Source organism: Diabrotica undecimpunctata, chromosome 3 (assembly GCF_040954645.1).
Source record: "Diabrotica undecimpunctata isolate CICGRU chromosome 3, icDiaUnde3, whole genome shotgun sequence".
NCBI classification, from domain to species: Eukaryota; Metazoa; Arthropoda; class Insecta; order Coleoptera; family Chrysomelidae; genus Diabrotica; species Diabrotica undecimpunctata.
This window is the reverse complement of record NC_092805.1, coordinates 21,395,130-21,407,661: the sequence shown is the minus strand read 5'-3', so window position 1 is coordinate 21,407,661 and position 12,532 is coordinate 21,395,130. Positions and strand designations below refer to the sequence as shown.

At 29.9% G+C, this 12,532-nt stretch overlaps 1 protein-coding gene across 5 annotated transcripts in view; it reads right to left on the bottom strand.

Moving 5' to 3' along the window:
* Nucleotides 1–12,173, bottom strand: part of LOC140436559 (casein kinase I-like) — a 41,008-nt gene extending 28,835 nt beyond the window's left edge. Inside the window, exons 1-2 of one of the 5 annotated variants that reach the window (XM_072525477.1) lie at nt 11,801–12,173; nt 7,188–11,711 (exon numbers count right to left, since the gene is read on the bottom strand). In XM_072525477.1, the coding sequence (XP_072381578.1) occupies nt 10,380–11,660 (1,281 nt within the window). In that variant the 5' untranslated portion in view covers nt 11,661–11,711; nt 11,801–12,173 and the 3' untranslated portion in view covers nt 7,188–10,379. Of the gene's footprint in view, nt 1–4,662; nt 11,712–11,800 lie in introns of those variants that run through there. The other 4 variants (XM_072525478.1, XM_072525476.1, XM_072525474.1 and 1 more) reach the window with 4 other exon arrangements.
* Between the last annotated feature and the right edge of the window lie 359 nt (nt 12,174–12,532).

The following is a 12,532-nucleotide window of genomic DNA, read 5'->3' as shown; positions in this document are numbered from 1 at the left end:
TGAAAGAATTGGCCTGAAATAAAATTGGAAAGAGGTCAAACAGAGCGAGAAATAGAGAGGAATGGAAAAGACTTGTAGAGGAAATTTCTAAGGAATAAAACAGAAAGATGCGCTGGTCCAGCCAATCAGCCATCGTTCACTTTTAGCTAAGAAACGTAAGAGCGCCCAATACTCCTTAAAGAAGGAAGATAAGAGAAACGTAGCCTGATACTGGGCAGAAAAATTGTAGTCGGATCCAGACTAGAAAAATTAAAGTAAGTTCAATGATGTCACATATTTGGATTTTTTGGCTTATTTTACAGTTTCTAATTATATTTCTGATAGGTTTCGTCAGGGTACTAGTTTCTGTTTCGTACGTTAGGATCATAACAGACACTGATCAACAGTAAATTGGTATATTACTCTAAGAGGTGTCTTAACTTTCCATTATGCTATCTAACGAGGGGATTTTCTTCTTCTAATAGTTCTTCTGCAAATAAGGCGTGCTGCTCGACAACATTGCGTAATTACGTGCTGTATGAAACCAAGAATTGAGAGTATGACAAACGGAAAAAGTTAGGATAACACTAATAACCTAAGGCATATCGCAAAACCAAAGAAAAATATTGGCGTACGGAAAAAATATGGGAAACCGCTTACACAACACAGGACACGACCGATAGGCGATTCTTCGTCATAAAGCCGGAAGTATATGTTAATCTTAAGTATCTATTTTAAGTAATCGTATTTACGTAATTAAATTAAAACAATTATTTATTTTTAACACCTTGTAAATATATATCAGACAATTTTCAACGGATTATGCATTTATTAGTCGATGATAGAATGATGGGCATTAAAACCAATGTATTTTTAAATCATAGAAAGGTGATATAATGATTATGGTTAAAAACGAAAAGGATTAAGTCTTTATTTACAATAGGTATTAGGTGTTATTAAATTATACGTCAACATACCTGTGGGGAAAATATACAGAGTGTCAACGAGTACCTAGATTATAATAAAGCATATGTAATCTAATAACGTTATTTTCAGTTAGACTTTATTTCAAATTATTGATACAAACTATCTATCTTTTAAGGAGAAAATTCCAATTAACGAATTAAACTGATTGTACTGTGAGTATTAGCCTACAGGACGATATGCTCTTAAAAAGAAAGAAAGTTTTCGAAGCGTAGCTTCTATACTGGCGTTATATTACTTTTTTTTTCTCTACAGTAAAATGCTCAGGCGAGCGTCACGGAACTAGCGCCACAAGATAGGGCCATCACGGGTAGCGTCATAGAATAGCGGTTCTTGACATCGATCCACTACTTCCGATCTATTCGTTTCTAGTCATCATATATTTACTCCTACACTACACTACAAGTTTAAATTAAAAATTAAAAACTGCTAGAAAAATAACTAACAAAATATAGACATTAGATGAGAAGTAAAAAATTAAAAGAATATCTGTCAGTACAAGATTCGATTCGTAACGATTGTCAAAATTTAATAAAAGTCATAGATGTCATCCGATTAATCACAACATTCAATCATCTGTTTAAATTTCTAATAATAAATCTCGTTTTAAAATAATTTTATATAAATACGATTATTTTTTTAAACATACTATTTACATTGTGCTGGAATAAGTGTTACCCCCTATTAACTTATTTATTTTTCGCACGTAATCAAAACGCTCTGAAAGGTCGATTTTTAAAATAATCGTAGTATATTATAGCATCAAGGTTTCGAACTTTACGCGATCCATCTTCAGGTGACAGTCATAACTTTGATTTTTTTAAACGGGAAAGTACGTCAAGTGATACCTAATTTAAAAGCTTTTGAAATGCTGATTTTAAAAATGTATGATACAGTATAATTTACAGAATTTAAATTATACGAGAAAGAATTTTAATACATACCTTGCAACAATTTAATGAATTTTTGATCGTTTGAGTTAATCTTTTTTAGATGGTAGAAGAGATTTTGTTTTAAATAGAAGTAAAAAATATTTATTACAGTCTTAAATTACACATACAGATAATTATTAATATTTGGTCTGAATTTTACAGGTTTTTTATAAGTAAACAACGCATGCTTTGTTAATACGTTAAGTGGCGTTAGGAGCAAACATAATAATTTATTGAATTTGTTTAAAATATAAATAAAAATATAAATATATAATTTAAATTTTAAACATATATAAAACATAGTATGAAGCTCATACTTTCAGTTTCATTTGTCCAAAAGTTTATTTTAGTGATTTTCCCTTGTCCTGAAAATAATTGCCTTCCCTCAGTGTTTCTAGATTCATACAATTTTTATTAAAACAAAATCTCTTCTTTGACGGATCAGTATTTTCACCAGATCGGCCTTACTTAGTAACAAGGCAGTTACTCAATATACAATACAACAAATACTGCGTAAAATAAGCCAATTAGCAGCACTAGGACAAAAAGGCCTAATATAAAAAGAAGGAAAAAATAAGACATTTTCCGAACTTTGCATGACTATAATATTGGTGTAACTATTTCATGGATCTTGATGCACACAATGTTGCATACAGTAACACGCGCGACAACACCTGAAAATGGATACCTTGAAAAAGCGCTATTTACTGCCAGTCAAGAATATAAGCTGCTAACTCGTTAATATATAAAATAGACGAAAAAGTATGACTTCCTGTTAAGAAAAGGTGGTATTGCTTTGTTTAATCAAAAATGTTTGAAGGTGAAGAAAAATTTTTCACAAAACATTGATATTAAGTGTCAATATTAATCAATACAAATAATTTAAACAAATTGTATCTATTTAATATGCTAACTTGTATAAAATCTTTTTAGGCAATGTCATTAAAAATATATGCGATTGTCGTCTGAGATATACTGTTGGCACTCTGTATATTTAATTACTGAGCACACCGCCTAAACATTTAGATTTTTTCATATAAAATATGTCCAAGTCAAGCAAATGATTCCACATGATGTGGACTAATGACAAAAAAACAAATTTATTTGATTAATTTAGTTTATTTCTATTAATATATATCACAAGTTAATAGTTTTTTTTCTTAATTTTGTATATATTGCATAGCGGGATACTTCCAGGCATAATCTCACGAATATATGTACATATTTAAAAGAAACTTTGAAAAAAAAATAAAATTTCAAGATAAACCTAGATATTACTACTGAAAGATACAAAACTCTAAAAATAAGAAAAAATAGAGTGCACTGTTTCTTTCTAATTAGTAAGATGACATGTTTAGTAAATAATACAGCACTATACCAAAATAAAATGTTGTGTATATATTTAGAACACACAGAATATAGCCGCAGACAACCATACGTAACTGTTTAACGAATATTACCAAATGTAATCAACTTGGATCTAACATAGATTAGACAGATGAAAAGTATTGTTCATAAAAGCTCTAGAGGAAGATCACGAAGGAATTTTTGGATCGCTTGAATATGTATATCGATGAATATTTTGGCAACCAACCTTGACCAACTAGTTGTACCGACAATAACAACATCTATTGGTCTGTAGTCCGTTCTTAAACTTTCTGCATAATATGCAGATAAAACATATTATGTTTTAAACGTCCACATACTTGACGCTCATCAATGCATTGGTCTGTAATCTGTTTTTGAACTCTGTACATATTTTTAATGCCCACATACTTCATACACCTAACTAACGATAATATTCTATAGACCCCTATAGCTACTTCACATGGAGTCGCCATGTTACCAAATCAACTGGTAACTTTAACATCCTAGAATTTTATCACAATATAATGTAATCTAAATTTAAACAACAAATTTTAACAGGTTTTTACCCACAATTTAGTGGCTCAATATATGTATACCCACCTAGTAAGTATTAACCACATTTTGTATTAACCTTGGTCAAAATTTAAATTTCACATTCTTTTTAATTAAGTGGTTACATGCTTTTTAGGTGCACTGATGATGGAACATGGATTTCGAAAACGTTTTGTGATATAGCCCGATTGGGTATTTTAAATTATATACCTTTTATAAAGGATTTTTATTTTTTTTTTAATAAATTTTTTTTATTTAGTTTGTTGTTTCAATTTCCACTTCCAAAATTTTGTATTTTGAGAACCAAAGTGGAATGCGAAACATTAAAATAAAACTATTTTCAATTAAAATTACAATTCATTCCAACTAAATGTACGAATTAATGAAGACATATACAATATATAAATAATGAAGACATACTTAATAATTGAAGACATATAAATAAAGGAGTGAAGTAGCCCTACTGCTAAATTATAGACTAATCTTGGAACAAATCTATACTTATAGAGGCAGTTAGAAGAAAATAAAAAACCCCAAATAAAGTTTAAATTAATTTTCTACATAATACTTTCAGGGGTAGGCTGTGAATAACAATTCCATTGGAATTTGTTTGCTGTGAGCTTCTTTGACTAAATATAAAATATTAAAATGTATACTCTTTTTATGCATATCAATTATGATAAATTATAAAAAGCATTAAGGCTCTGTAATATTTACTAAACATATGTCATTTTAACATATCTCGAAATTTTTATTTTTCCAAAATACAAAAAAACAACGAAGCCTATCCCACATGTTCTAGATTTTATGTTAAATATAGTAGTTGCAGTGTTCTCCATGAACTCACCTTCATTATACAGGGTTCCCACCAAATATCCTCTTTCCATGCAGATAGATACATTTTTGTTTCCGTGGCAGTATATAGATGAAAAAAATTGAGACAACAAACAAAATATTAGCATGAACAGAGCAGCTATAACAAAATCTAGATTACATCTTTCTTTTTGAAAACTGGTAACACAACACAGAAAAAAATACAAGTCCGTCTTTTTACAAATAACAAAACTTTAAAACTTATCTAAAATGTACAATATTGATTTAAGCACCATACACGATAAAAATGACAATTGTTCCTTAACCAAAATGACAAAAACAGTCTAAAATTCTTATATAATCATCTTAAGGCAAAAATTTTTATACAAATTTATGAAAAATTTAACAAATATAAATATTAAGAATTTGGGCAGCAACTTTTATATTATAGAATAAAATTGAATTTATGAATTTTTGAATAATATGTAGATTCTCCTTTGAAAATATTAAAAATATACCACAAAACTATGGTGATGTGTGCTAATATTTTAAAAGATCAACAGCGGATCTTTATCAAGAATAATTTAAAAAATTATAAATAGGTCACAAACTTAACAATACAACTAACTTTTTTAATGAGCTTAACACATATAAAAAGCACCAAAGGAACTTCTGTGAGAAAAGAAAATGAACTTAACGTTTTTAGTAATAAAGCTTAAAATTACCTTATATCACAATAAACATGATGTATAATGAAGGGAAACTGAAAGCAAATACTGGGTTTAAAGATGAATATTACGATCACTGGGCTAGTAAAAGCTGCATTAAAAACATTAGAAAATAAAATTCATTTGATGGCTGCCTCTGCAAGCAAAAAACAACTGCTAAGGAACATTAAATGTAGAAAGAAAAAATATCTCATGTACATGTTTTACTACTTTTTTGGTGTTCACCATTTTTTTTTATTTCATAAATATTTACTTATTATCACAATCTGTACAATGATTCATGCAAATCTTTCATTGCTGGAAATAGAGCTTGAAGTATTCTTTTATCAGCTCCTACAGAAGGAGTACAAATTTTCTCTTGGAAAGCTTTGCTTCACCTTGTTTCTTTTACTATAGCTTTCAATTTAGTAGTCATATGGAACTTACACACAAATAAGAAGGATAGTCGAACAATTGAAATTACTTGGTAGACAATGGGGAATTTATACAAACTTTTTGCATGTTCTTCTTCCTCTTTATAATCAATTCTGCTTGTTCATAGGCAGATTAATACCTCTATGGAAGGTTGTCGTCACTCCATCTTTTGCATGGTCATCTTATACTTCTTCTGCTGATTGGTGACTTATCTCTTGCTATTTTGATGATATGGGTCTCCTCCATTCTGCTTATATGGTTATTCCATTCTTCTTGTCTATTTTGTGACCATTCATTTAAACACTGTACGTTACATTTTCTTCTAATGATTTCACTTCTCTTTTGGTCTCTCAGCATATTTCCTGTAATTCTTCTCAGTACTCTTATCTCTGCAGTTTCAGTAGCCTTTGTGTTGTAGCTGTGTCGGGTCTTATTTCTGAGGCATATGTCATTATTGGTCTTACACTGGCTTTATAAATTCTTGACTTCATCTCAGTGTTAATGTGTCTGTTTCGTCATATAGTGTTATTAAGGCATCCTGCAGGTCTATTTGCTTTTTGTACTTGATCTCTCCCTTCTTTGTCCTGTTCTCCATAGCTGGACAGTGTAATTCCAAGGTATTTTGTTTCCATTACTTGTTCAATACTGACGCCATAAATTTCTATTTTTTATTTCTTTGTTTCCCATTCTGTATCCTCTTCCTTTGTTAACGCTTTTGATGATTTCATCCATGATTAAATTGAAGAGCATAGGACTCAATGAGCATAGAGCATAGATCTTATTCCGCTGCCTATTTCTATAGGTTCTGTAAGTTGTTCATCTATTCTGACTTCCATTTTGTTGTTTTGGTAGATGTTTTTGATAGTTTTTATAATATTTAGGGGAACTTCTCTATTATACAGAAGATGGATTACATCTTTGAGTCTTACTAGTCAAATGCTTTCTTTAAGTCAATCAGACATAGAAATGCTAGTCTATTAAACTGATTTCTCAGTAATTTGAATATATTTATAATGAATATTTAATCTTGCCAAGTTCTTCCACTAGGAAAACCCTGTTGTTCATCTGCTAAACTTATCCTCTGATTCATTAGTTCTTGTAAAATTTTAGTTGTAAGTTTTAGAGTAGTATTTAACAAGTTTATACCTCTGTAGTTTTTTGGCTGTTTCTTATCTCATTTTTTGAATAGTAGAATTAGTTCGCTAGTTCTCCATTATTCCGGTATTTTATTGTGTTTTATAATTTTATCCATTATTAATATTGTTAATTGTTCTGTCATTGCTGCTCCACAATATTTCAGTAATTCGTTTGGTATCCCGTCTTTACCTGCTGCTTTTCTGTTCTTCAGCTTTTTAAATATTTTACAAACTTCCTGTATATTAAGTTCTTCATTTGTGGTAATTTCTGGTATTTCCGGTTCTAGCGTCGTTTGTTCTTCTTCTGCATAGAGCTTTTTTAGGATCCTTTAGGTAATCCATGTATCCTTTTCTATGTGTTTTGGTTCTATTCTTTTTTGCATATTGTAACTGTTATATTTTTCAATATTGCCACCTGTGGATGTGTCCCTGGATATAAATTATCTTCAATATCTTCCCAGCCATCTTGAAAATGCTTAAGTCAGCCGAAAACAAGTACATGTGATAAAAATTCACTTCTTCCAACAAATTACAGAAGACTTTAGAATTTCTCCAGAAAAACTGAAAACAACTCTAATGAAACTGAATACTACAGTTGTTGTGTGAATTTATTTAAAGAAGCGAAAGTTACTGCATTTTGGAAGAGAAAAATTTACATTAAACAGTTATCAGTTGCTGGACTTAAGCACATGCATACTTAATATTTTTTTGAAGCTATTTTTTTGTGGCATCTTAAAGTAATTACTATTTTAATGGGAATAAGTTTTTGCTAATTGAAGTTTAAAATAAGTTTATTGATGTTTCAATTTCCACTTAGGAAATCATTCTCAAAATACATACATTAATGTTTGTATTTTGAGAATGATTTCCGAAGTGGGAATTGAAACGTCAATAAACTTATTTTAAACTATTATTACAATGTTCGTATTTTGTAATGAACAATTTCCGAAGTGGAAATTGAAATGTCAATAAGCTTATTTTAAACTTCAATTGTGGCTTATTCCCATTAAAATAGTAATTACATGCATACTTGTAGCAGTGCAAGGCTTGTTGTTTAATAGCCACACCTTGTATAATTTGAAAAAACTTCAATTGTATCACGTCTTAATGTAAAAACTAGTAAAAATAAAATTAATATGCATGGGTATATTTAGGAATTCAAAGAAGAGTCCAACATTTAAGTAAATAGATATTTGATAATTTTTTATAATATTTACTGTATACTGGATGTTAACCACTTACTCATATAATGGTAGTTACTGTAATTATGTCTCAGACGTAAACATTTTAAAGGAACTTCATGTTTAGAAATCATTTTCAGTTAGAAAAAAAATAAAATATTTGAAAATGTCCAAAACTCTGGTAAAACTGATAACCCCTAACTCAGAATTTAAACAACAAACTTATATACACATATGCATGAAAAATAAAAAGGCTGAAGAAAAAAAGACCAATTAAACCTACAAAAAAAAAACAGACATATGTATAGCTTTTATATTTCTTAGCTATGCATTTCTAAATGTCTCACAAATTTGTTTATAACTAGCCAATATTTGCATATGCTCCAGCTGAAGAAGTTGTGTAAAATTTCGGAAAAACTTTAGAAAGATAAATCGATGTTACTGATCCTTAGTTTTTAACTGTTTATCCTGAATCCCTATCAATAGTTGCTTACACAATTAGTAAAAATAAATTCTAGCACATGGAAATGGAACTTTATGAGAAAAGTCTTTTAAATATAACATTTAGGAAATTTGTTTGTGAGAAATAGAAAAACCCAGTCAACTGAAGTTTATGAAAACTTGGTATAAAAGAAATGAAGTTATGTCCAAAACAATTACGCAAAAGACAGCTCAATTGCAAAATAATCCCATTTTTCTTACCACTGAATTTTCCATATTTTTTTCAGCTACAGGAAACTCAAATTTTAGTTATACATAAGCTGGAGACATTTCTTAAAAAATCTGATGTCTCACTCATTACAATCTAAGCTATTTTTGTACAGATCCATCCTGGATTAATAAAATATGGTTAAAATATATTGATTAGCAAGAAGGGTTGCAGAAGAAACAAGAATTCTACAATCTTCTTCTTCAATACAGTCTCTGATTAACCTACAGTTAATAAAGAAAAATATAGGAAACAATAAAAGTTAAATCTACTTTAAATTGTCCAGTATATCTAGCATATTTTCTAAAGATGTGAAACAGTTGTATTAATTGTAAAGAAGTTTATTGTGGGCGGCAGTTAAGTTAATTGCGGTGCAGTTAAAAAGGGTATTTATTTATAGCCACGGCCACACCAAAAACGCAGAAAACACGTTTTTCTGTCTTATTTTCTCTCCTTATAACCAAATTTGCCTCGCCATAGAGGGTTATAGTTAAATAGAAATTTCACGGACATCTAATGTACCTGGTTATAAGCGAAACCTTGTAATAACTGTATTTGTTGTAGAGGGGGTATACTGTATATATTATTATGAGTACTATAAGTTATTGAAGCATTAACTACTTTTGCTGTATATTTAACTGAAATTTCAAAGACCAAAATATTGTAGAGGACTTCAAGAACAAATCAAAGAAGGGAAAAACTAGATTAATATTAGATCTTCCAATCAAATTTAATTATAAAGTAGTAGAAAATGTAGAAACCAGATGCTAAAATTAAAGCAAGATACCCAAGATAGTAGAAGTTTTATCAAAGACATGGAGAAAGCTAAGAAAAAGCAAAATTTTTACAAAAAGCTGATAGAAAATACAAAAAAGCACACAACAAAGATGTTTGAAGTCACTATCAATCACTATTGAACCAAATCGACATTTTGGTTTGCAGTTTTAGTTAACAGGAAGACAAAAATCATACCAAAGTAGTAGATGACTAGAAAAAGTAATCTTATTAGGCCAACATCTCTGTTACCTGAAAATAAATATTGTGACACTTTGGAAACCTACAGTTTTCAATGTTTTATTTATATTAGTATTAATTTTTAAGTTTGTGATTTCAACAATTCTACTATTAACTAAGTATTAATCTACTTATACTTGATTTGCATTGGTGGAAAACATCTAGTAATTAAAAAACAGTGTCAGGTACTCTTGGTGTGTTAAAAAATTTTGGTGGTATGTACAAATATAATTATTATAATATAATGCAGTCTAGACAAAAGCAAATTTTCATCATTATTGGTTTAAGGTTTTGTATAAAATCAAAATTTTATATTTTAAGATGTGATACCTTTTACTAGATACTTGTTTATATCTATCAAGGTTCATTTGAAACATTTACAGCTTGATGGGAACCCTGAGTGTATCAAAAGATGGATATTCAATACATTTTGCTAAGATAAAAATTGAATTTAAAAACTTCCTAATGTCCTTACAATTAACAAAAAAAAAAGAACTTTCAATTGGCATCTAAAATTTGGGCTACTTTAACAATAAAAACAAAAAAGAATTGTCTAACTTCCACGAACTTCACTGTTTAGATACACCTCTGTTTTTTCTCTTAAAAAAGCAACAACATTTAGTCTCATCAAATATTTCAATTTCTTGTGGTTGAGCAATTGGTGCACTGCTGTGAGCAGTAGTGTCATCAATATTAAGTTCATTATTTGTAGAACTTAAAACTTGAACTGAATCATGGCGCTCAGCTGGAGTCAAATTGCCTAAGTGCTGCTGTTTCCTGGATACATGGCCAGCATTTGCTTTTGCATTTTTGGTTAGACCTTTCTTTGGTGATGTCACCTTGTCATGAGCAGTAGTAGATAGAGAACCTACTGAAGTGTTCATAGTTTTTCCTGTCCAATCAAACTCTCCATCTTCCACATATGTCTTTTTGTTAAAAAGTGTAGTAAACAACTTCCTCAAATACTCATAATCAGGGGTTTCAAAAAAATCTAACCTTCTAACATATCGCATATAAATAGAAAATTCTTCTGGGTGACCATCACAAAGTGATTCTATAGATGTAGCTCTTTTGGTATCTCCTATTTTTTGATATCTCTCTTTTAAAGTATCAGCCTTTAAACCTTGCCATGGCAAAGAACCTCTTAAAAAGTACATAAACATATGACCTAAGGCTTCGAGATCATCTCTGCGAGATTGTTCTTTTCCTAAATGGGTATTTATAGACATATATCTGGCAGTGCCTGTAAGGGATTTGTGCTCTCTATAAGGTATGTGCTTATTTGTTTCAGGCTCTATATACTCTTTGGCTAGACCAAAATCTATGATATGAATAATTTTCTCCCTTTTTGTGCTAGTACGACCTATTAAAAAGTTTTCAGGCTTTACATCTCTGTAAATTAAGTGTCTGGAGTGGACATACTCAATACGGTGCAACAACTGGATTGCTATCATTAGTACAGTTTTTAATGAAAACTTTCTTTCACACATGTCAAACAAATCTTCAAGACTAGGCCCCAAAAGTTCCATAACCAAAGCATTGTACTTACTGCATGGTCCAAAGTAATACACATTTGGTATACCTTCATGAGATCCAAGTAACTTATAAAATCTGTACTCCAAATGTAATTGTGGAGCCTTAGACCTCATAGGCTCCATTTTAATAGCTACATGTTCATTGTTGTAAAGGTTTTTCCCTAAACGGAGTTCTCCAAAGTTGCCACAACCAATTTTTTTACCAACTCGAAAATTGGGACCAACCATAAGGACTATAGAAGCTGCATTAGAAGCATAGCGAACATTTTGTGGCTCACTGGCAGCAGTACGTTTGGAATTCTGCTTTTGATCCATTTTTGATTATTACTCCTTCTTACTGTTCACTAGAAATAATCGTTAATCCTACTAGAACAATGCACAAAACAAAGTACTTTAAGATTCTTTTAAAAAGTGAATGCATCTAACTGATCTATTTGAAAACTTTGTATACTCACAATTATAGGCAGACATGTCTCGATTTTGCTCCTCAATCCTTCTGTTTTGAAAATATGTATGAAGTTTTGTCCGAGCTTTCCACAAATTCGGCACAATTTTGTTTCCATTTTTCGGCATTTTCACAACATTTTTGTTCCAACAACAAAGCGAGAGATTGTATATATCATGGCCAATTTGATTCGACTTCAGCGACAGCTAATTCAAAATATAGAATTGTGTCCGCAGTTCAAACATTTTCAATATATCACAACCGATTTTACGAACAACAACTGATTCATACAATTACGTAAAATTAATTCTTTATGCTACTTCATACAAATTTATCTCTTTGCAAAAAACTACATCCCACAAATGCCAAGACGCCATTTTAAATTTGGGTTGCGAGATTGCGAATAATTTCCAAAATCTTTCACAGGTGTCTCTTCATTCGACAAAACAAATTTAAACAGAATTTTATAAATCAATTTTAAACTAATTTCCTTATAATTTGATTATAAGATAATAAAAGGTAATATCTTATAGATTGGTATAATTAATATTCTGACAAATTTTGTATCATTTTTCATTTGTTCTATATCCACATTTCTATTCTAAGAAGTAAAAAAATCCATGTTTCTATCTTCTCATTCTTAAGAATCTTAAAAATGTAAATAAAAATAAACGGATCTATTTTAAATATATACAAAAGTACAAAAGAAGAAAGAACAATAGGAAAACTATAGAATCGAAGA